This window comes from Mugil cephalus, chromosome 1 (assembly GCF_022458985.1).
Source record: "Mugil cephalus isolate CIBA_MC_2020 chromosome 1, CIBA_Mcephalus_1.1, whole genome shotgun sequence".
Classification (NCBI taxonomy): Eukaryota; Metazoa; Chordata; class Actinopteri; order Mugiliformes; family Mugilidae; genus Mugil; species Mugil cephalus.
The window spans coordinates 47,671,856-47,696,070 of NC_061770.1; the positions used below are offsets into that span (position 1 = coordinate 47,671,856).

At 44.2% G+C, this 24,215-nt stretch overlaps 1 protein-coding gene across 8 annotated transcripts in view; it reads right to left on the reverse strand.

Moving 5' to 3' along the window:
• Positions 1-24,215, reverse strand: part of clcn3 (chloride channel 3) — a 33,918-nt gene that overhangs the window by 3,511 nt on the left and 6,192 nt on the right. The window contains exons 2-15 of one of the 8 annotated variants that reach the window (XM_047603867.1): positions 22,740-22,921; positions 11,103-11,263; positions 9,637-9,736; positions 8,351-8,538; positions 7,915-8,037; positions 6,678-6,884; positions 6,495-6,575; positions 6,162-6,414; positions 5,742-6,034; positions 5,472-5,658; positions 5,005-5,403; positions 4,702-4,918; positions 3,765-3,840; positions 2,078-2,115 (exon numbers count right to left, since the gene is read on the reverse strand). In XM_047603867.1, the coding sequence (XP_047459823.1) occupies positions 2,101-2,115; positions 3,765-3,840; positions 4,702-4,918; positions 5,005-5,403; positions 5,472-5,658; positions 5,742-6,034; positions 6,162-6,414; positions 6,495-6,575; positions 6,678-6,884; positions 7,915-8,037; positions 8,351-8,538; positions 9,637-9,736; positions 11,103-11,263; positions 22,740-22,902 (2,463 nt within the window). In that variant the 5' untranslated portion in view covers positions 22,903-22,921 and the 3' untranslated portion in view covers positions 2,078-2,100. Of the gene's footprint in view, positions 1-2,077; positions 2,116-3,764; positions 3,841-4,701; positions 4,919-5,004; positions 5,404-5,471; positions 5,659-5,741; positions 6,035-6,161; positions 6,415-6,494; positions 6,576-6,677; positions 6,885-7,914; positions 8,038-8,350; positions 8,539-9,636; positions 9,737-11,102; positions 11,264-17,636; positions 17,764-17,813; positions 18,109-19,477; positions 19,946-22,739; positions 22,922-24,215 lie in introns of those variants that run through there. The other 7 variants (XM_047603815.1, XM_047603840.1, XM_047603824.1 and 4 more) reach the window with 7 other exon arrangements.

Below are 24,215 nucleotides of genomic sequence, written 5' to 3' on the forward strand. Positions count from 1 at the left end.
TACTTTTTTGCACTAAAGCAAAGGGAAACATTTGGAGTTGTCGTTATTTACCAGTTAGTTTGACACCCCTGATGTAGGACATCAACGCAACTAAATAAAAAAAAACAAAGTAGCCAAAGTCTTTTAAAATCCTAAGTAATGTCTGTGGGCAGACAGGGCAGCCTTCACATAGCCTGAAGACAAAACTCAGGGCGGAAAAGATGGATATGTATTTCTGCAACCGGACAGTCACAGAACAACTGTCAGAGGTTTGTTAGAACAAAACTCTACCTAATGAAGACGGGAAATTTGAGGAAGTATTTGTAGATTTAAACATTTAGCAGAACTGAATCTCTAGCTGTTAAAATGTTTCTTGCTTCATCCGATTTCTTTTTGGAGACGTTACCACATTCTGCAGATCTCAGCATTTAGCTTGGTATTAATATCATTCAATAATCCCTCTTATTATTATTATTATTGTCATTAGCAGGGATTCTAGTAAAAATACAAAACAAGGGTCATGTTGTGATAAACTGGAATTGTGATGTGAAAATCAAAGCAATATTTCCATGAGACCAATTTCTGACTCCTGTGACAAGATTATCTCCATTTCTTCTTCTCCCTCTTCTAATACATGAAGATCGTTTACTTACTCACTAATTTGCTAAATATTTAGTCAGTGGAGCATATTCCTGCTGATTCAAGAGCACCCACAGAGCTTATAATGTGATTTCATGTAGGTGCTATTAGGAATGATAACAGAGTGCTCTTGAACTCAGCTGAAGTGAAGTGAAGTCTGAGTTCAGGTGAAGAGAAGCATCTGAAGCCAGAAGAAGCTGCTAGCAGTGAGACGGTGCTGTTCATCTACCAGAGAGCTCAGGCAGCGCAGAGCTGGGTCCAAAAAGCTTAGCGAGAGTTGTGTTAATGCCGCCGGGTGTGCTGTTGAATTTGAACCCTGGCAGGCAAATAAAACGCTGCCCTGGTCAGCAGAAGGAAAAGTTTGAACCCAGGTCTGAGTGAAAGGAGATGACCTGAAGGTGGGGGGGTTAGAGCTACAGCTGCTGGGCAACAGGAGGCATGAAACACTGGCGACACATGACACAGATCAGACCAGGGGTCCCCAAGAACTGCTCAGATCCACCACTGTTCACTTTCCGATCAGTCACAGACGCTTGGGATACCAGGTACAGATCAGAGTGTATTTGGTGAAAGGGGTTAAAACACAATGTTTCCTGTAAAACCAGCAGGGTCCAGTCCTGCCTCGTGGTTCTGTCCCAGGTACTGACTAAAAACGTCAGCTTCAGACTTCAATAACCTCATTTTAAAGTCCACAGGATAAGTTTTCTGTAAAAACCCAAAGCTATGGAGCCCCCTCCCAGTCTGCTCTGATTGGTCAATGGTCTGAGTAGGCTCCACCCATAGGGAGGGAGGGAATTCTAATGAATGAGAACGCAAAACATTAGTACACGCCCCGTAGTGCAGGATGAGTCATCGGCATTTTTACGCTGACAAAACTTTTTTGTCATGGTTTGGGCTAATAGTGGACATATAGAGCAAGATATAGTTATAAAATCTGTTTGAGGACTTCAAATGCTAACGTAAAATTATATTTACAACTACTAACTAAATATTTTACAATGTATTAGTTAATCTCGTAAATCGGAAGATTTACGAGATTAAATAAGTACAGCTAAATACAGCTTAAGAATTCATCCATGAACCTTGATGACTCTGCAACAATAAGAGATCAGGGATCAATAATTAGTAAATATGTGTTGATCTGAAGAACCCAGAGGTTTCTGGTGGAAAATAAACCTTTGTGTTTGTTAAAGGCAGGACGCTGCTGGTTAAGAGGAAGCACTGGCAGGTTAAAGAAGTGGATCAGTCATTATCAAGGCGTAACACGCCAACTAGCTAGCAGCTACTAGCAACAATCAACACACCAAGGACACTCCACTGCTACCACTACAGAATGGGGGGGATATGGGGATGATTCATTTGCCTACTGAGCGTCTCCCTCCCTTCTAACGACAAATACCACCCTCTATGAATATTAAAACAACAGTGGTCCGCTTTCCCAAGGCGGCTAACTACTCGCCAAGTGGTTGTTAAGGCGACGCATCAGATGTCGTCAATCTGCGGAGACCCAGGGCGAAACCGTGGGGTCGAAAGGGGAGAGGGGTCCAAAAAAAACAACAACAAAAGGAAACAAGTCGTTAATAAGAACAGAGCAACTAAACAAAATAAAAATGTTGTGAGAGGAAGATGGGAAGCAGGCATCATGGTTACATGACTGCAGACATGCCGAGGAGGTCTATCTCTGACTTATTACACAGTGTGTGATCAGAATCCAGCTACATGGTGACCTTAAATAAAAGTGCCGTAAAATGGAGTTTGAACGTGAAGCAGCTGACACAGCACTGAGATACAGTAGCTACGAATGCAGTTTAATGGGATGATCTGCGAAGCCGCACTGAATCTACGGAGCCCCTTTCAGACATGGACGGTGCAACGTCACTGGCTTCTTCTGCTCGAGGTGAACTAGCTTCAATTAAAAGGGTAACAGGCTGACGTTTGGCTCGGCAAATGATGTTCAGATGCCATTTTAAATTCTTTTGTTTTCGTAACACTGTTTGAAAACCTGTATTAAAACAAAAAAAACACACTTTTTATTAAGATCTGTAAATAAAATGTGAGGACAAATTATTTAAGTGAACTGTCCACTTATAGTTTAGTAACAGATATCTGCGTGTGAAACATATTTTGGTTTTAAAATTAAATTTAAAGAGACATACACAGTTACTCAGGTCACTGATTTATTCTTTCCTCTATTTTTTTGTATTATTTAATGTTATATGTTTGAATACCACCGAAATAAAGTTTTACTGACTCTGGTAATTTGCATTAAAGTTGATGTTTTGACTCTTCTTATAACTAAAAAGCCAAAAATAATACTTTAATCAATACTGAAAATCATTCCTACATACAGTTTAATGTGTTCACAAAGGCTCTGGATTTATTTTTAAGCGACAAAATGCACAGTGCTGCCACCTACAGGTGTGTAGAGGTATCTCGTTTGACCCAAGTGCAGCATGGATGTGTAGCTAGCAGTAACCTTTGTGCTCCATTCAGGTGCAACTTTTTGGCTCAGACACCAGAGAATGAGGAGACATCACAGTCGGACATCAGCGTCAGAAGTTCTTTGATGTTGGTTTACTGTGTTTGCTGGTGTTTTTAGTGTCTTTCCAAACTTACATTTCAAGGTTCTTTGAACATTTTTTCGGCAGGCTGCTTTAGTTTTAATCACTAACATTGTTGGCATATTATTAGCTAGTTTTTTTGGCACTACATGGTTTTGCCTGGGTCATTACCCAAACATCAGATCAGCCTTTTGAATACCAGCACATTTGCAGTAATGATGTCTGAAAGGGGCTCTGGAGTGATGTGGGTGACAGTTCCCATTGAGGTCCAACGTTACAGGACCCACTAAAACGCCACACAGCTTGTCTACACTTCAAAACTGGACCAGCTACCATGAAGATGGAGGTCAGAGGACATCTAGCTACAGATGACGTCATTAGAGGTGAATCCACGACAAACCAAACCCACGAACAACAGAGTCAAGTAAGAAAGAGGAGGAGGAGGGCTTCATGGTTCAACAGGGAACTGTCAACAGTTTTTCACACCACGTTTCATGCATCCCTCCTAAGAGGCGGAGCCTAAGAGACAGGTGCGAAAGTGGGGGGGAGAGGAGGTCACGTGTGTAAAGGGGCGGGGCTAGTCACCAGGGGCTCCGTGTGCTGCTTGAGCTCCTCCAGATGCTCTAATATATTCTTCTTAGTGATGATGCCCAACACAATCCTGAAACACACACCCGTTACTCGGTAAACTGCCCAGAGCAACAAGTAAACAAACAAAAACAGAGACAGAGAGAAAACAGACAGCAGCAGCACAAAAAATACATAACAGGGTGTAAATCAAAACTCAATGTTAACACAAAATATAACTCAAAATTACACAATTAACACAAAAACAATAAAAGCTGATGTTAGAAATGAATTAATAGTATGTAACTGATAAACTATTATTAAGTCTGGTTATATTCTGCATTTATTCTGTCAACGAGTCTCATGAAAAGACCGTAAATAGATCGACAGACAGAAAAAAATACAGAATGAAGCCAGGCATTTTTAATTTAAGACATAAATAAACAGAAGTTAACCATAAAAATGTAAATAAAAACAAACACTGCTGGTCAGCTCCTCTCTAGCAGCCGTCACAGCAAACTGAGAGTCTGTCTGGTTATTCCTACGCCACACCAGACCAGAAGAATGTGGTTCCACCTAAAAATCCTCCACCTCTCAGGAGGTAACACCTTAAACTTCCTCAGATTCAGACCACCAGATCAGCTGATTGTAAAGACTACATTCTCCACGTCGTCATGATACCTGTTATGTACTTGCGGTTAGTTCTAGACAGCAGCTCAGTGTCTTCTCTGTTATCGCTCGGTAGAAGGATAAAGGAAGTGCAGCACAGCGGTTAGGCCAGGCCATGCAGATTACAGGGTAAATCTGAGCGCCCATGCAACACCAGACAGTGTGTACATGTGTTTGTACGACGGTTGCCAACCTCAGACAGGGTTGAGCAACCGTGGAAATGAGGATGCGAGAAGGATTCGGCGTCCTTCCTCCCCGGGGGCCCGAGCGTTCGCTTCCTACTTACCCGTTGTGAGTGACCAGGCACTGGCGCAGCCCCAGCTTTCTGAAAATGTCCACCACGATCTCCATGGGGGTGTGGTCAGTGACGGTGAAGGGGCTCATGTCCAGGATGGAGCGCAGCTTGAGGGGCCGGGGGCTGTCGGCCGGCAGGGTGGGGGCGTGCTGGGTGAAGTACACCCTGGAGTTCAACATGATGCCCTCCTGCTTGCGGCGAGCGTTTTCTGTTGGAAGACATGAAGGAAAGAAGGACATTTAGAAACTGGAGTTTCCCAGTTTCCTTGGGTAACTCGTCGGAATATCTTCTTACCTATAGCGATAGTTATGTCCCTGCGCAGAGCGAAGCCCACCAGCCTCTGGGACTCCTTGGACACGATCACAGGGAAACCATTATAACTGGTTTCGTTGATGACGCCCTGCAGCTCCTCCACCGTCAGGTCGTCCTGCGTCAGCACCGCTAACGGGGGGTCGCTGCGCCGAGGCCTCATCACCTCCCTGGCCAGCGTGGTGTGCGTGAACTCCTCCTTGGCGTCCAGGAAGGGGTATCCGTTCAGGCGGATGTGCGCCTCGTAGATCCCCTCCCGGCCGAACGCGTCGCCCACCCACTTGCTGGTCATGACGGCGGCCATGAGGGGGACGATGTACTCCAGCCCGCCGGTCAGCTCGAACACGATGACGACCAGGGAGACGGTCATGCGGGTCACGCCGCCTGCGGGGGGACAACGTTAGAGGGACGAAGACTGCAGATAAAGAAACACACTGCGAACGTTGACTCACCCAGACAAGCTGCTGCTCCCACCATGGCGTAGAGCCCTGGGGTGATGCAGTCGGCTCCCACCTCACACCATTCTTTGAACAGGAACCAGTCGTGGTGGTAATAGGCGAGCTGCTCCACGGCGATGCCGACGATTCGTCCTGCGATGGCCCCAATGGCCATGCTGGGGATGAACAGACCCGAGGGCACCTGAGGACGACCAATGGACATTAGCACTGATAAAAACACAAAGGGTAAAACAGCTGCACTATTGGTACAAAAACAAACCCCACCTTCAGTCCAAATGTGAATATAGTCATGATGATTTTAAAGATGAGCGCCAAGCAGAGCTGCCACATGGCCGAGTAGACGCCGGGCCCCGCCGGCCGGTTGGGGTTGTCGGTGAAGGCCCTGCTGCCGTTCATCTGGCTGCGGTACTGGCAGAGCTGCGAAGACTCCAGCGGGCCGCAGTCGGTGAAGAGCTCCTTGATCAGTTCGCTGGTGTTCTGGCGCGTGTAAGGGTTTGGGAAAGCCACCACGGCGGTGATGGCCGCCACCAGGATCACCTCCAACACCGGGTACTTGCCTGAAGAAAGAGACATGATTACGTCAGATTGCTCATCTGATTCTCGTCCTCCCAGTCTTCCACACGGACCTGTCGGTTGCACCACTTGACGTGTCTAAACTTAAAATCCTTGAATCAAAGCACTTGCCGAAGCGCGTGGACTTGCGCCGCCGGCACCAGGCGATGTTGGCTCGGATGAAGAAGGCGCCCCAGAGGCCCCCGAAGACTCCCAGCAGGATGAAAGGGATGAGCTCGAACAGGTACCACGGCGTGTGGTACTCCACGTAGAACAGCACCAGGCGGCTGTTGCCGAAGGGATTGATGGAGCGCAGGACGAAGGCCGCCACCAGGGCAGCAAAGAAGGAGCGCCACAGGGTCTTGAGAGGGAAGTAGTAGCTCACCTGGTGGAAAGGGTTAAACATTCACTCTACTTGCCTGCTGGTTTTTGAAGGATAAGTAATTATAAGTCGTTTGAATGTACCTCCTCTAAGCTGAAGAGCACTCCCCCGATTGGTGCCCCAAAAGCAACGGACACACCAGCGGCCGACGCAGCGGAGAGAACCTGAGAGGGCAAAACAAACACAGCTTAGCTTAACTAAATCATTAATGAATCAGTGTTTAAATACGAGGATGATAAGCATTTTAGGTTGCTCTGATATCTCGCCTCTCGTTTCTTGGCCTCGTTCTTGCTGTACTTGGGGAAGAGGTAGGAGAAGATGTTCCCACAGCAGCAGGCCACGTGGACCAGGGGGCCCTCCTTCCCCAGGCTGAGGCCGGACGCCACAGCCAACACCAGAGTGATGGTCTTGATCATCAGGGTCCACTTGCCCAGGTAGCCCCGGATGATGAACCCGCTCAGGATGGTCTTGATCTGGGGACGAGAGCGGCGGGTAGGAGGGTTATACTGAAGGATGTGTCTTCACGGCAGGGGAAGGTTTCGTGTGAAGATGTTTACCCAGTGGAACCTCACAGACCGTAGGTTCAAACAGACCTCATATGTCCCTTGAGGGCTGTGACCACTGTAACGTAAAGTAGTTTGGGCGGGTTTACGCATCGATGAACAGAAGAATAACAGTAGTCGTACGCGTCATCATAGTGGCAAGGAGCTGATTTTCCCCAGATTGGTTGTAGAACTATATAATTGGAAGTGTCTTTATCGTCACAGTCGTTACAATTAAAGATTAAATCCAAATGGCTAAGTTACTATATTGACATTCTGATAAGAATACGATGCCTGAGTTAAATTAATTTCCGATTAAACTTGTCTAAAATTTAACAAATCAACATTCTCCCATTAAAACTGTCTCAAGAGGTTTTCTCAGGAGCCCTTTCTTCTATTCTGCTGTAGACATGCTCAAAGTCACCCGCTAACGCAGGCTTTGTTTTCGTCTAGCGGCTTTTGTGTTCCCATGGCAACTAAAAGGACACTTCTTTCAAAGCTCTGAGCGCTCACCTTCAAATGGCTTTTTCATCAGCAGTCAAACCTTTCACATCTCATCCACTACTCACTACGCACAACTCCAAAGCAGTCTGAGACTTTAAAGTGGATCCCTGAAAAGTGCACACAGCCAATTAGGCCACTTCCACGGTGTGTTTGAGGGAGCTGCAGAGGGATTTCTACACCTTTTTTTTTTATTATTATTTGATGTGCCGAGTTTGTGACATTAGCTGAGAATCAATCAGAGGTTGAGAAAACAGAACGGACGTTTTTGGCTTACGTGACTGAACAAAGACGTGATCTTTCACCAGAGGAAGACGTTTGGCAAAAACATGAGGCCGTGTCAAAGTTTCCAGAAAGAACGCCAATGTATGTTTGAGAAAAGCTTCCAAAGTGGACTATTAATAAAAGGTTTCAACCGCCGTTTTGAAGAAGGGATTCACAGAAGCGACATTTTGCTCACCTCGGGTATCCCTGAGCCGCAGGCGTACGGAGCAAACACCTTCACCAGGCAGACGGCCAGGAAAGCAAAGGACAGAGCCCAGTAGATGTACATGAAGTAGTTCATGATGTAGGAGCCGGGACCCTGCGCAGAGGAGGAGCAGGCGAACTTAGACAAGTGTGTGTGGACGCCTGAGACAGCGTCAACTACCTCATACTAAGAATTGAATTAGCTTTGAAAACGTCTGTCTTAATCCACTGCTTTCTGCTCCAAAAAGCTCAACTCACGTTCTTTAACCCTCAAACCTTCTAACAGTAAAATTACTTTTAGGGTGAAAATAAATTAACATGTTTTTGATTGATAGATCTAATACATGTTTGGGGAGCCAGAACATGGGTAGTGACTCCATTTAGTAACAGTTTTGGGGAAAAGCTTCCGTATGCCTGCTCTATTCTACCTCGGCCTGCCCCAGTATTAGCTCAGCCCAGCTCTTCCACTGAGGACACTTGTCCCTCTCAGCGAAGGTGGTCTCATTGGACGTCCAGCAGCACTGCTCGTGGTTGAACCACATGGCGCTCAGACACACGCCCTCCTTCAGGTCGTTCATCCAGTCAGCAGCAATGTCAATCAGGCCAGCCAAAGCACCTGGCAGGAGGAAAGGACCAGGAAGGAAGAGAGGGGCAAGGAAGTGAAGGCAGGGAGGAGATAGAAAGAGAACGGTGTTTGTTGGTGTTTATCTTGGTAGTCATGCTACCGTACTATAGAAGAACCTCGGGTTGTAACAGGCTAATCTAAAGAGACTAAAGAAATACAACACGAAACCTGATCAGCTCCAGAATCTGTTCCTAAAACTGAGAAACTTGTTCTCTAAGGGTCTTAATAAGTCTCTCTTATTAAGAGAACAGTAACATCAAAGTAAACACAAGATACTCCTATTGATTATTCATTTTAACTGTCAGTTACATTTCATCATTATTTGGTTTGTCAAGAGCTGCAAGGGCAAAATATTACAACAGACAATCATTATAAAATGAGGTTGTGCATTTTATTCTGAATGAATGAGGCGTCCTCTTTGATTAGGTGGACCGTCAGTGTCTCCACAGCGCTAAAATAATGTAGTCACGATTGACCATCTCTGAAAATGGTGTGAGCAATCGGAACTGAAATGGGTCGCTTAAGCTGGTCACTTATCACGTGATCGGATCGCTCAGGAGACATGTTAAACACCAGGGTTGAATAGGAGCTAAGGCTCAACCTGCAACTTAAAATAGATGGTTTCATAACCCTGAAGGAGCGGCTTTAATCGATACCAGAGCTCTACAAATACTCCTCGGGATAAATAAAACTAAAGATTCATTTCACCAGGGAGGCTGACATGTTCCAGATCAAATTAGCCTTTAAGGTGCTACTTTAACCAGAAATCTCAACCGGTGCATTCAGACGACATCTCTGGATCTTTCCTTCCTTTCATTAGCTAGTCAGCAGTTTGGTTAAAAAAAAAAGAAAAGATGCTGGTTGTTGTTCTCTTTTTTTAGTAGTCACAAAGACATAACTAATTGAGGCTTGGAGGGATCAGCTCTGTCTGGTGAAGCTCTGCGGGAGGGTCAGCATGCTTGTGAATGGTGGGCAACAGTCAGAGAGAACAGGAGACAGAGTGAGCATGAGCTGCCTGAGGCCAAGCGTGTGAGAGTCACCAGCAGAGCAGATAACAGCCGAGTGTCTTTGTGTGCGTGTGTGTGTTACCTGACGCCAAACCAGTGAGCGTGACCACCAGCCAGCCAGACCAGGCATCGTACAGGCTCTTGGTGAACTCCCACGCAGACTCCTTTTTCTTACTGTTGATCTGTTGAAACAAGGAACGTGCTCAAACTTCAAGGAATATTTCAATAAATAAACTTATTGCACATAAGTAGGTCAAAGGTTAAAGCTAGTCATACAGTAATCCAGTCTGGCGGCAGCGTTTCCATTGTTGCTTCAATAAAACGGACGATTATCGCATTTCCTGCACGGCAGGTACGACCAGGTTGTACAAACAAAGTATTTCAATAACATTCAAATAAATTCTCCGAGTTATCGCCTCAGTGCTGTAAAACTGAGTCAATATTTGAGCAAAAGTGTTGACAGTAGGAGGCTGAATCAAAGACAGGGACATGAAGGGCAGAAGGTTTACTGTTCATCCACCGTGGTTTATGAGGGGTAAAATAAATAAAATGTATCAAGGCAGTGGATATTTGGAATGTGTGAGGAGTTTATTTCAATTTAATTTGTTTAATCTAGAAAATAGTGGTTCTCTCAAATAACTAAAGTTCATTTTAAACAGTTTTACATTTGATATTCTTTTGCTTGGATTTCCTGCTTGTCAACATTGAATTTCTGCATGTGGTAAAAGTGATGATTCAGTCAACACAATTGTTCTGTTTGTCCCACACAAGCAGGAAGCTTGTAACACAACGCTTCCTATGCAGCAGAGGATATTTTTGCTGACACTGGCTAGATAGCATCAAAAAGAAATAAACATTTGAGTGCTGGGGATTAGTTTGAATGACTTCATTGAAAGTGTTTTGTTTACTAAAGACCTCCCACATGCTGCTAAAAACATAGACTGTATATAAATATGGACACTTCCTTGCATTGGCCAAACTAATACTATTTTCCCAGCGATATGGACAGCGCCATCTTGTGAGTTTTCATTTATTAATACTACGCAGTTAGAAAGACATGTTGTATTATACACTGTACTTATTATTTAAAATTTCTTTTACAATTGTCACAGTCCAACAGGACCAATTTATGGAGCGATTGGCAACTGTTAGTCGCCATTATGTCGCATCCTGTTTCTATAGCGTCAAATAATTAATTGAAACAAATCTTGACACTTAAGCAGGCATCGACATTATATTAACTACCTAAAATGACAGAAACCACCCTTGAAAATAAAATATTTGATGTGCATTTTAGTGTTTTAGTTCGGCCTAAGTCCCATCCACTAACATGGAGGGGGTGGAGCTTATGACTCATACTACAGCCAGTCACCAGGGGGAGCTCTACTTGATTTGGCTTCGCTTTTAAGAAGCTGTCCATATTTATTCCGCTTATCCTTGAGGATTCAAGGAACCAAGTACAGGCGGACACGCTACTGAAGTTAGCTTCTTTAAGGCATCTTTGCATTTTAAGGACACTTTAAAGTCGAAACATTGCTACATCCTCACCTTCCGGTGTCTCTCGCGATCCTTGCACTTCTCTCGTACCCAGTCGATGGTGTGGAAGTCGTCGTAGGTCCCCACACCTGGGATGGGCTCCTCTAGGAAGTCCAGCAGGTGGGTGGTGCTGCTCGGGGCACCGCCGCCGTTAGACATGGCGTAGTTAGATGCTGAGGAGACAAAACAGAGAGAGTAATGAGTAGAAGAATTAGTGAAATCCCATAATTCCTATAATTTTATTGTTTTAGTTACACAAAGAATTCACAACATATATTTAATCAGTTTAAAAGTATAAGGATCATCTTATATTGGTTAATGTACAGCATCTTGTGTTCGGATCTAATAATAACATAAATTAGATCAATGTCAATTTTTTTACTGTTGAACTCAGGCAAATCAACACAAAACAGCATCATATATTCTTGTTTAACATATGTCTATAAATGCAACATTTAAAACGACGCAATCTCAATTTTTCTTAAGAACAGCCTCGGTTATGAAAAAATTAAATGAATCTACTGTCAATATTTGTTCTTCAGTTAGTTGTTAGCTGTTAGTTGCTCAGTGTGCCTCAGTGTACTTCTAGTGAAATGCCTGATGTAGTTACTACAGTATTTGTTTTTCATTTGAATAAATGATGTAACATATATTTTGGCACACAGGGCAGATGTCAGGAAGTCGTCAAGATGATAAAATGACATCAAATCAATCATGTGATTCTTGAAGATAAAGAAAAGGAAGCTCCTTCACAGCGTTTCCTGCAGCTGGCTGCACGTTAGAGCTAAACCGCCTCAGTAATCCAGCGCATCGGAAACGCTGCAGGGCTACCCGCACGGTCACCGCTGAGATTTAATGAGACAGCTGGGAACACACTGCAGCCCATCACCTGCTGAAGCATTTTACAGAGCAAACCTAGCCGACGTGTCTGACGGAAATATCCATCATCACACCTACACTGGATAATTAGGGTGGAGTAAGAAGCATGTATGCATTAACAGATTATCTCTGCAGGCTGGAGGTGCACAACACTAGATGCTTGACATGTTGCCACAACTTTGCTAGGACGCACTGTCCATTTGGAGGGACTAGCTGCTGTCTTGAGATGTTGCTTCATATATATATATATATACACTTCCTTTATCCTGATGTCATCTGTTTCCTGAGGTCCACCAGTTCCTCCTGCAGCAAAACACCCTTAGAACATGATGCTGCTACCACCCTGCTTCACGGATGGGATGGCGTCGGCTTGCAAACCTCCCCATTTTTCCATCAGATGACGATGATAACAAGACGACGCCGTCCCATCCGTCAAGCATCACTTAGGTTTCATCGCAACAAGTTCCGAAGCAGCGGCTCGTTGTTAACACGAACTCAGTTTTAATGAGTTCAAAAAACAAACAAGCAAAGAACTCCCAGCTTTGACTGTGACCTCTGACGGTAAAAACCTAGCTGGTTATTTCTAAGAATTCAAGTGCGTGACATTTTAATAACATTGGTGGTGTTTCTTAGAGTTCTAAAAATACCCCAGTTTTAAAAACTATACCACCGTGCTCTAGCAGCAACAGACTGTAGCACGATGGCACCACTTAGAGACCGCCATCACCATGTGTGTACAGCCAGTGAGAAATCACTTTTAAAATAGGTTACAGCATCTATTTAATAATGAAGACACAAAACAAGACAGAAAACATTGTCCACTGCCCTTATAAAGATTGTTTTCATACATTCAGTACATTGACGAGAGATGCCAGTGGTTAAGCATCATATGGTTCTGCTTGGATGCACAGACTTAACAGGAGACGCCAACATCAAAACGTACTGACTCATATCTACACGCACACACAAACAGGGTGAAGAAAAGCAGCCGGAGGGGTAATTCTCTCTCCATCTTATCTGAAAAACACAACTGCCATTTTGCTTCGGCGACAGCGGCTGCAGGAGGAGAATTTTCTTTCCATCCACAGCGACGGCGGCTACGCGACCCGAGGGGCGATTAAAAATCCTTCCACGTCTCATCTCATAATGCAGGAAGTGACGGAATTTCGCTCGCTTTAAAAAGCGCTGCGCCACGTTTAAGCTGCCACAAAGCCCGTTTGATGAATGAGGGAAACCGTCCTCCGACATTTGAACATTTCTGGGCCTCCCACTCCTGATGACACGAATACTCATCCACAAAAGGACGTATTGTACCACTGAGATGAAATGAAAAAAAAAAAAAAAACAGAGATAAACATAAATTACTGACGGTTTAAATTGCACAATCCAAGGTATCAGATTAACTCATACGGAGTCACTGGTGTGCTTGTTAGCGGTTAGTTAAAAAACAACAAACGAAAGAAGAAGACAACTCAAAGAAGAAGAAAGAAGAAGTGGTATTTTCTGCTAACTTTTAGAGTAACTGGGCCAAAAGGAACCAACAAAACACTTGTGCCTGGATGGATGGGCTCTGCTGGGTGTGGCATCACTGCTGCGAGGTGAAGATTTAAACCGACAGAGCTGAGATACTAACTATTCCCTGATGTTGCTCCTCTTCAAATATCTAATGCACGGTAGAAAGTGCATTTAAGTTTGACTATCTGAAAACGTAACCGATACATGTCATATTTTTTCTAGTTTACCACCGAAACACACTTTTTTTCATTTGCAGAAAAAATTAATGTCTGCTACAGTTCATCTCCACTTCTTCTGCCACTATCATTCATTCATTCACTCACTCACTGAGGCGAGACCTCACATCACCCAGGTGTGCTGAATTTTTCAGCATGGTGTGATGAGACTCTGTTGGCAGCAGAGGCGATTGCTGAGGGTTTGACAGATACTAGAGAACAGATGATACAAGTTAAGAATAAAACCTGAAGAGTTTCTGAGGAGTGTCTCATACCACATCCACTGAGCCGACACCGGTTAGAAAGGAAGGTCTCAGCCCACAATAGGACGGATTCAACCAGGTCGACTATTTATACGCTTATAATCGTATAACCAAGTAGCCTTAGAAACTGGCAGGTGGTTGTATGCAGGAATGTCCCGATCAGGATTTTCTTATATATTTTGACCCAGTATTTTCCTTCATCCAAGGTGGCAAATCAAGTTCGTAGTATCGGGTGACGTTTTCCTACTAACACCTACCCAAACAACCACACTGCACAATTTATAAATTGCTGTCTGTCTTAATTTTCCAGAGCGAAGCACTTCCAGACCGCAGACATGTTTAGTCGCGTGATTTTTTTGGCACCTTCTCAGTATGTAGACTACACGCGCCCTAGATGCTCAATCAAACTCAACATGACATTATATTACACACAGAGCACTACTACGTGAACCACAGAGCAGCAATAAATGCCATTGTTAAATACTGTATGTATTTCTCCTTGAACCTGAATGAAATATAAGTGGGAAAGCATTATCCTGTAATGAAGTGATGAAGGTTTGGTGACTAAGCCAGAAAGTCCTATGACTTTCCAAACATCAAACATACACATTCCAGCCGCATTATATACTTTCCCTTATGTTTTTTTTTTTAATCCTCTGTGAACAACTTGGACGGGACTGTGACTGTCAAACAAAGGTTTGTTCATAACTGTTAACCCTGTTAAACACAAAACCCTTGGAAGGGTTTGAGTGGGGCCATAAAACAGGCCATAAAATGACTCCAGCACATCTGCATGATTTTCCATGTTTTACTACAGGGACTCAACTACAACACCCTTACTACCACACAGTGAACGAGCCGAACCTGAAACTTCACTCACAACAAGCGTTTAAACTCACAAGGTGCTTCGATTACAATGAACACAGGCAACGACGTATCCTTCGCTAACTGAGACAAAAGTCCAGGATGTCGTCTGTCTCCTAAAGAATGATGGAGACCTCAGACAGAGCTACTTATTAGCTCATATAACTCCCACTGATGCTTGATGGGACGTGTGAGCAGAGAAATAAGTCAAAAAATGTGGGAATTTCAATAATGCGCAGGAATAAAAGGGGAATCTTTCATCTGACTAGACAATCCATATCCCGTCCGTCAAAGAGAAAGGAGACGTGAGTGTGTTGTAGCTGTGGTGGAGACAGCAGCAGTAAGGGAGGGGTTAATAAGTTTACTCTTCATTCAACTGGCTTCAGTACATGATGATGAGGACGACTCAGTTGTTGACACAACAGCAGCAACCTGATACAGAGATCTGGGTTTTGTTTTTGGAAAGGACTGATCTCTGACATTTACTGTGCCGGCAGCAAAGCAAGTAAATAAAAATTAATTTAAAGGTCGATCACCAGACGTTGGTTTCAGCTGAACATCCTGCAGCTACAACCACAGCTGACACAGTTTAGTTTAGTCGTCATTAGGCCTCAGACGCTGCTCTACGCTCAGCATTTACCAAAACAATGTCACACTAAAAGGTCAGCCCAACTTTTAAGCTTTATCGGCTGTTCAAGATTTCATCACGCTAGTGGTGACAACATGTTCCTGTTCTTTTATGCCTGTATCTGCAATATAAAAAAAAACATTAAATTCAGATATTAGAGCTTACTTTGAAGGGCCTGGACCAACTACTCCACACAGTTTGTTGTCTAGAAAAAGGTTTTATACTGAGGTTGTAACGGGCCTTTAAAAAAGGAAATGGTGCCATTGATGTCTTTGCTGACTTTGCATCCTAAGGGGAGCAGACGCAGGAAGAGACGATGCGGCGATAAACAATACGAGTGACTAACACAGAGTTCCGCAAATGATTTACAGCAGGACAACGACGTCCACAACTCCGGTTCCACCCAACAAATTCACCACGGCGACAGTGGGCTCGGATCGACGATGGAGCGGCTGCAGGGAAGGTGATGGCAAAATGTCAGCTCCGTCCACACGCTAGGAATATTCTTATGTTTTGTTTCTTTCACCTGAAAATATTTGGTGCGGGAAAGATAACTAAATCTTGGAAACCGTCAGTTACTTTACCACGGTGAATGAGCGAGTCGCTTTTTATGTGGACGATTTAGTGATTACACAACCGTCAGCGTGACAAACGCAGTTCATTTTGGCCAGTTATCTCACCCTGATGATGAGAAATTCTGCTGAAGGACACACAGAACAAGATAAATGACAAGATTAATTCTTCTGATATATAAATAAATAAAAAGCACATCCTGACATAAGTGTAAGTGTGTGAAGACAGCGTGTGACTAAGACTTCTGCTTAAGACTTCTGCTTCAGAATGAACGTAGCTCATTTGGAAAGGAAGATTTTCTGTCCGTCTGAGATAAACCAGACGAGCCCATCCTGATGACGCTGCACTAATAGACGCCCCTAAATTGAATCAAAAGCACGGAGCCAAGTGAAGGTGACGCCGCAGAAAACAGAAACAGAGGCCTACGTCACCAGCTCCGTGATTTTACAGTTCAGCCGTCAAGCAGACCAAACATGCATCCTCACGCGCACATAAAAAAAAATACGGCTTGGGTTTCGTCCCGTGCATCACCGTGGTGATGCTGCGGTTCTGTTTGGACTGCGTACGGGCAAAAAAGCCACGTCAGTGCACACGCGGACTTCCCTAAACGATCAGCGTTTGCTACGACCACGATCAATGAAGTCGGGGGATGATCGTCAGGCAGCCGCTCGGTGAATTGCCCCAGGTTTTACTCGTCTGCGTCCTGCTCTGCAGGGCCCACCCTGCGACTGTTGAGCAAATCAGATCAGAAAGGTTTAGAGGCGACTGGGTAGGACACCCTGGATCAGCAGGGTTGGAGTAGAGTCAGCCTGCTCAGCCGTCATGTGACCGGTATCATAAACTGAGCCGGGGCGCAGCGTGAAGAGCCCAGCAGCGTGCTGACCGGGCAGGCGGCTTCCCTGCTGGTGGACAAATAGATCGAAGTCCAAAAAAACAGAGAACTTTTACACAACATCCCCTTGTTTGTTTACACACGTTGGCCGGAGCGTTCAAGGTAAATGCACTTAAGGTGAACAAAGTAAACGCGTAAGCTCGAGACATTTGCATGCTGAAGCCACTGTATAAAGAGGATCAGATGGTGTCTTTAACTCACCGGGGCTCTTTCGTCTCAGCTCACTCACTGTAAAAATCTAACAAGGCCTGAATAAACCGAGAGACGCACACCCATGACTGAGAGGAAAATCCTCTACAGGCCGCAAGATGTAAGAACCCAAAACTGATGATCATTTGCCAACGACCAGTCCAGTAGGAGCCTGATATGTGATGTGCGTTCACATCCTGGGTCTCACCAACAGGTGTCCTCACACTGCAGGAAGATTGTGAAATTCCCCCAAAAAGACACGGCTTGGATATATAAATATCTTACTAATGCATGTTTGTATTTCTGTGGGGAAATTAAAATGGATGCCCATGAGGTTCTCCTATGTTGCTCATTAAAGGGCCCGAGCTCGAGCCCCCGCATCAAATAAACTCCAGCTTATTATCTCCAGCTGACGTGCACACACTGCGGGTTAATCAACAACAGGGGATGGTGGGGTGAGCTGGCCGGATAGCTCCTGTCGTTAGCAATGGCAGCCACTAATCCACACGGGCTCCCTGGTCTCCATACCTGACTAGCGGCGGAGGAGCGGGAGGCAGGAGGTTTGTTTCAGCCCCGCGCTGCCATATGGTTCACATGCACCCGCTGCACGAGAGGAAGGAGGCCAGTGATCACAACGCCGAGAGGGAACCGCAGGGAAAGAGGGGGAGAGAGGGAGAGAGAGAGACGAGAGGGGACGTGGCGTACCTCTTTTGGGGATCTCTTGCAGGGGGATGGTGTCCCCTCCCCCGTCGTAGGGCAAATAGGGGTCGGCCGCCGCGTCCTCCTCCTCCATGTTGACAGTTTGGACGGAGGCTAAGCTAATGTAGGCTAGGCTTCACTACGCTCCGCTTGCCGCGGGTGTCATTGTCGCTGCCATGTTTACCGGAGGAAGACAAGCTAGTCTGTGTTAGTGAGGAAGACGGTGTGTGTGGTGTGTGTGTGTGTGTGTGAGAGAGAGAGAGCACAGTCCCCTCTCTCTCCCTCCCTCCCTCCTTTCCTTTCCTTTCTTGCTCGCCCTCCACTGCAGCAGCTGACTGTTAGAGCTGACGTCGTCGTCATCACACACACACTTACGTCTCCATCTTTGTGGGGACCTTCCGCTGACATAATGCATTATTCAATACAAACATTTAGACGTTTCAAAATGTCTTGGGAAAAAAAAAAAGTTGTGGAGCCAATAAAAAATTTGCCTCTCAAAGGCCAATGCCCCGACGACATTAGTATTCAACAAGAGCTTGGTCCCCACAAGCTAATAAAAACAACACAACACACAGTGAAAGACGATCACGCCAGGCCGGTCAGCCCTGCCCGCCTCGTTGCTAGGGGAGATCAGCCAGCCCCGCCTTATATGGGAGAGACCACAGTGCCGGGTCACAGGGGTGTGTGTGTGTGTGTGCCTTTGGGAGGGGTGAGCTCTGAAATGGAATATTCCATTCTGAGCACTGCAGGGGGGGTCACAGTACGGAAATTTACTAGACTGGTGCAGATTAAGTAGAACAGACTGAGGGAAGATATATATATATATAAAAACACATTAATTGGCAACAAATTTGATCAGTCAGTAAGAAAGAGTTCTTTTTCCCCAGAAAATAATTTTCTTGAGCCTCTCAAATGCCTCTGTTTTGACTGTTTGTTGATCATGTAGGTTTTTGTATAGTGCAGTATATAGATTAGTTATAGAGATCAAAGTAATGAATGAGATATATGTAGATTCAGCCACTTAAAAGAGTTAGTACGTATGAGATGGAATTATATATGCATTGGGTGTCTAATCCACATTAAGAATAGCTTTTCTTAAATATTATTTTGAATCAAATTATATTGCTTCGTTTTTATAGTTAATCTTATCTTATAAATCAGAGTTGATTCCAGCCAGACACAGACATTTAAAATGTAACTGATATATTTGAACGGTAGGAAAATTAAAAAAAATCCTCCTCTGCTCCGTTAAAAGTAAGGAAATTTTCCACTGTGTTTAACTTGAAATATCAAGAGACAAAATGAGACAAATCATTGTGAAAGCAAAACAGAAAATAACAATGAACTTGCTTTTTCACTAGCATTCCTAGTTCATTTTAATAAATTCAGTGCTGCCTTGCCTCAAACATGTAAGGACTAACTTATTTGGTGGCTGTAAACACAACTGCATGTTTAAAATCCTTCAGTCTCAACATCTCCTTAATAAGTGGAGCTGATTTCACAGTTAAATCCAAAAGTGAGCACAGTCACTGCCTTTCAAAGGCGTTTTGTAAACTTGATGTAGTTAAGTGTCACTGCATGAAACACAAAAGCTTAGTCATGTTCCTCCAAATCCTTTGCAGATCCAATGTAAGATTTTCAGCCAACCTTAGACCCTCGTTTCCCCTTACCTTTCAGGCAGGGATCCTGTTGCTAAGCAGCAGCACAGGTGATATCAGCCATAGTTTGCCAACTATCTCATCAGCGTGACGTCAACACGTCAAGTTTTCATAAAAATCCATTTTCCGGTCAAGGGCCCACAGCTTTTCAATGTAGTGCTGTCTTCATCTCCGGTACTTCATCTGAACCAACAACAACACTGAGAACAAAACTCAGTGGGACGATCCAGAGTGAATCAGCTCCTTGGTCACACTGCAGTCTTAGCCCAGAGGAAAGCTTCACAGGGTTTTCTCTGAACACCACCCCTCACCACCACGTAAAAATAGCACAGAGGCAGGCAGCGCACCAACTTCAAGGAAGAATATCCACACAGAGACTTCCTGAAACACTCGCTCACACCGGCTGGCGGCGAAACTGGTTCACGGGAATGTTGTCGCACATACATTATGGAGAAATCAAGAATGACGAGACAGGCGGGTGCAGCCTGGCACGCTGTCAAGTATGGCGACTGTTACGATATGCGTTGCGGTGATACTCAGTTTGTAGTAGCGGTGACGGCGTCAGTGGAGGGAAATTAGGGTCACGCTGTGCTTTCACCTTCAAAGGCTGAATGGATGCCAATATTACATGTGGTACATAAATGTAACCTCTACTTCCTCTGCAGATGGAACAACAAACCCAAAGAAAAGCAGCATGAAACAACACAACGCCAACAAGTAATTTGTGTACTACATTCAGCAGTAGCTCATATAACAAAGAGCCTGGTTTTATCTTATCGTGAACACGGTATATCGTCACCTCTGGTGTGTACAGAATTCCAAACCTTTCATCCGTTCAGTAAATATCTTGGCCACTGCATCAAAGATCAAGATTGCCTGATTATGATGCGTTTATGTAAAAGCTAATATACGGTCATTTTATATCTTAAATATCAGTATTGACCGTGTAAATATTGATCAGGCTGTAGCACATGAGCCTATATTTTAGATATTACGGTTACAATGCTAAATGCTATGCTAAATGCTATCACATTAACATCAGATAGCTAACATGTTTGCATACTAAATGCCTGCATGTAACATTAAATATTAACCATGCTTTGAGGTGAATGTTGCTACATGCTAACCCTGGTATGACTAAGTCATTATAGAAATTGCAGCCTAGCTAGCTATGACCTTATCTGAGGTTAAAAGTAATCTACAGTATAGCTATGTGGCTGGTCGCTAGTGGATGATTCAGTCTCTGCCTGCCTAGGTAACACTCTTGGTATTATTCCCAACTATTGCTAGTGTATGGATGAATTTTTAGCAGCTAAACATTTGTGGCACTTTGTGTTTGCATCATACGTCAATTAACTGTCACATTAATCAGTCACTCCCACTGGTCGCCAGCTCGGTCCTACCACCTGAAAGTTAAGATTAGTTCTACTTGGTACCTGCCCACATCCTATGGTCCTACTCATCCACACTGTTCTTCAAAAATGAACAGTCAGAGTCTAGACTCCAAAGCGGTTACACGCTGGATTGTTGAGCAACCCTGTCAATGAAAACCCTTTATTTATGATTGATTGTACTAGAGTCGGTCTATAATGTTGCAGTTAATAGTGGTGCTTCAAAGTACAAATAAATGCTGTCAAATGATTACAATCAGTGTAGTGGCGCGGCATGAAAAGGTAAATACTACAGACAAGAAGATCTAGCTTTATATATGCTTGAAGTTAATAACTGTATCACAGAAAAGGAAGATCATAGTCAAACGAGTGCAGAGAAAACCTCACTGCTCTCTTAATCTTTACCAAATCGGAATCTAATGGAAACAGCCAATCTCAAATATCCAATTCAAATAGGAAAAAATATTTTTCCTTTGACTAAACGCACTCATTTGCCAACTACAAAGCTCGCTGTGTATTCAAAGAGCAGCCAACTTAGTGCAGAGGGATTTCTGAAGACTTTGAAGAGGATATTTTGAAGAACATTTGAAGAGTGAAGCTCTGCAGACACCTCTGACCCAATCCTCAGCATGTGCACTTTCTGTTTGATCAGCTGCAAGTCGAAGCTAAAAGAGAGTCTGCAAATTTACCGCGACGAGCAGGAGCAAACAGGAAGCGTCAGGTCAGATGATGCCGATAGTACAGATACCAGTGTAGAGAGCTCATGAGGCACTGAATGGAAGTGAAACAGGTGGCAGCGCTGGAAACGACAGGTATGAGCAGAATTATGTGGCACTGTAAAGATCACCTGCAGCTTCACTATGAATAAAAGGTAACGACTGCAACCTACTACCTAACTTTGAGCATCACGAGTCCATTACTGTATGTTTTAAGTCACACCACTATCCAGTCATTAATCACAGACAGGAAAAGAGATAGACAGGACGGGAAACGACGACCAAGGCCAAAACAAAAAAAGCAAAGCGCAGGAAAGGGGAAGCCATTTAAGTGCTGACCAGGTCAAGACGCTCGAGTGGAAAGGAAACGGCGACAAAACAGAAACAGAAAAACTAAGAAAACATGCAAAGTTTAGTCACGAACAAAACGAAGGGTAACATGTGTGAGACAACCAAACAAATGAGTTCAGGTAACAAAACTTAACTGATGGTTAACCAGAGAATTATTACTTGGATATTTATATTCTAAGCCAATTCTGTTACCTCTGTCAACTTGATGATAACTGTGTCATAAGAACTTCCAGATCAGATGTGGCTGAAAACTTTGAAATTAGAAATTCTAAATTCCACGTGCAAACAGTAACTTGGTTACAAAAACATGAGTTTGGCTTTCTTCAATTGCATTCCCTTTGAAGAATATTACATTTTTATAACCATTTGTGAGGTTGTAAAGGTGAAAATCAGACTGATGAGGAATGCATGGATGGATGGATGGATGGATGGACGGATGGATGGATGGATGGATGGCAGGAGGCTTCTCCAGGGTTTGACAAGGCCCCTTAAGCAGCTGATGGGGGTGGATGGAGGCAAGGAGCCACAAGGAGGCAGCACACATAAGCAGACACACACTTGATGCATCTTCAGCAGCGCTGGTTTGCTCGGCCAAGACTGAACCAGAAGACAACTTCCGCTTTGGATCTGAAGAAGATGCAACAGAGAGGACGGGGCACAGCGGCGCGATGGGAAGAGAGTTCAAGGAAAAGTCCTACAGTAGTTGGCCATGCTTGGGACATGAAGGGGAAGCTCAGGACGCTCAGACTCGGACCAATCAAACTGCTTGCGAGGGACTTTGGGGTGGGGGTGGGGGGTGCGTCCCGTATTCCCTACCTGGGGAGGCAGCGTCCCCATCCAGCAGGTTGTCGTCCTCGGTGGTGTGAAAGTCCATGATGACGCCGGCTCCATCCAGAAGCTCCTCGTCGCTGCTGGCGCTGGCGATGCTGTTGTAGCTGTTCCTGCAGTAGCCTCTGTGGTACAGCTGCTCCGACTCCATTTAGCAACGCGCCGGTACCCTGGGTGATAAGGGGGGAGGAGGGGGGTGGTGGAGATATACATACTGTGTTGTGAGGAGGCGAGAATACAGAGACTACAAGGTGCGGGGAGGCTATCAGGTAGAAAGACGAGGCGGGCGGCCGTTGTTAACGTGCTTGTTAACCGAGCAAGAGCAAAGGCAACGAGGACTCCCTAGCAAAGGTGGCAGACATTTATCATCCAGACACAAACAAGCTAGCTGTCACCCATCCTTTCATTTTATCCAACTATTAGGAACCCTACGGAGCAAAGGTACCCACAAAGACAACAAGCTTCAGGAGATGAGGTACAGCCACTAAACAGAGAGGTGAACGTGGACCAACCTAACTCCAAAGATGAGGCAGCAAATACTTCAACCCCAGACCAGAGAGGCAGGAAGCAGAAGGAAAACAGATTTAATTATATTTAATTGTAGAACTCAGATGATCAGGTAAATTAAAGCATTATATTGGATGCCATGTCACTACATCTGTGTTGTGTGCAGCACTATGTTTGAATCTACTGACACTATTCTTCGATCTGATGTCGAGGTTCAGTTTCCACTAAACCACATATCGGAGGGAATAAAAATATTGCACCGTTTACACCACTTCGTGTTTAGTTATTTTACTTTTGCAGTTTTATAGAAAATAAATCAATTTTACCCGATGTGATGAAAACAAAATCTATCGATAAATAAAATCCAATGCATTACCCATCCCATCACAGCTGAAGACTTTACTCTCCTGATTCTCGTTTTATTCCTGTGACCTATGGATGGGTCTCCATGCACCCAAACTGCTTTCAGTACATTTATTCATTCATTCATTTCTGCGACACAGTCCACATAGTTATCAAGCAAGAAAGAGGCAGGACAAAGGTGGAGAAAAAGAAAAATAAGGTCGATAATGTGCTGTGTAATGCTGCAAACTTAAAGCAATCAAGTGATTGTGAATGTATCCTAGACAGTGAGATGTCTACATAAATCTTAAAATTTAAATCATTTTTCATTTACATTTTATTTTATAATTTACTCTTATAAATTGTATGGCTGTGGAAATATTTGGTCAAATGGTTATTGTTGTGGCTCACAACCCAGTGGACGACTTCTCTCCAGGTGAAATAGTCCTGGGTACATTTAGGTGCTGTTTAAGGTCTGGAAGTTCAGTTAATAACTAAAAATAAAAATGTCAAATGCTGCATAAACATCTATAATCCTTTAATTCCAGTGCCTAAACCCCCTTTAGAAACACTGCACATAGCTAAGATTAAGCTTCTCATAGTTTTCTATTTTTT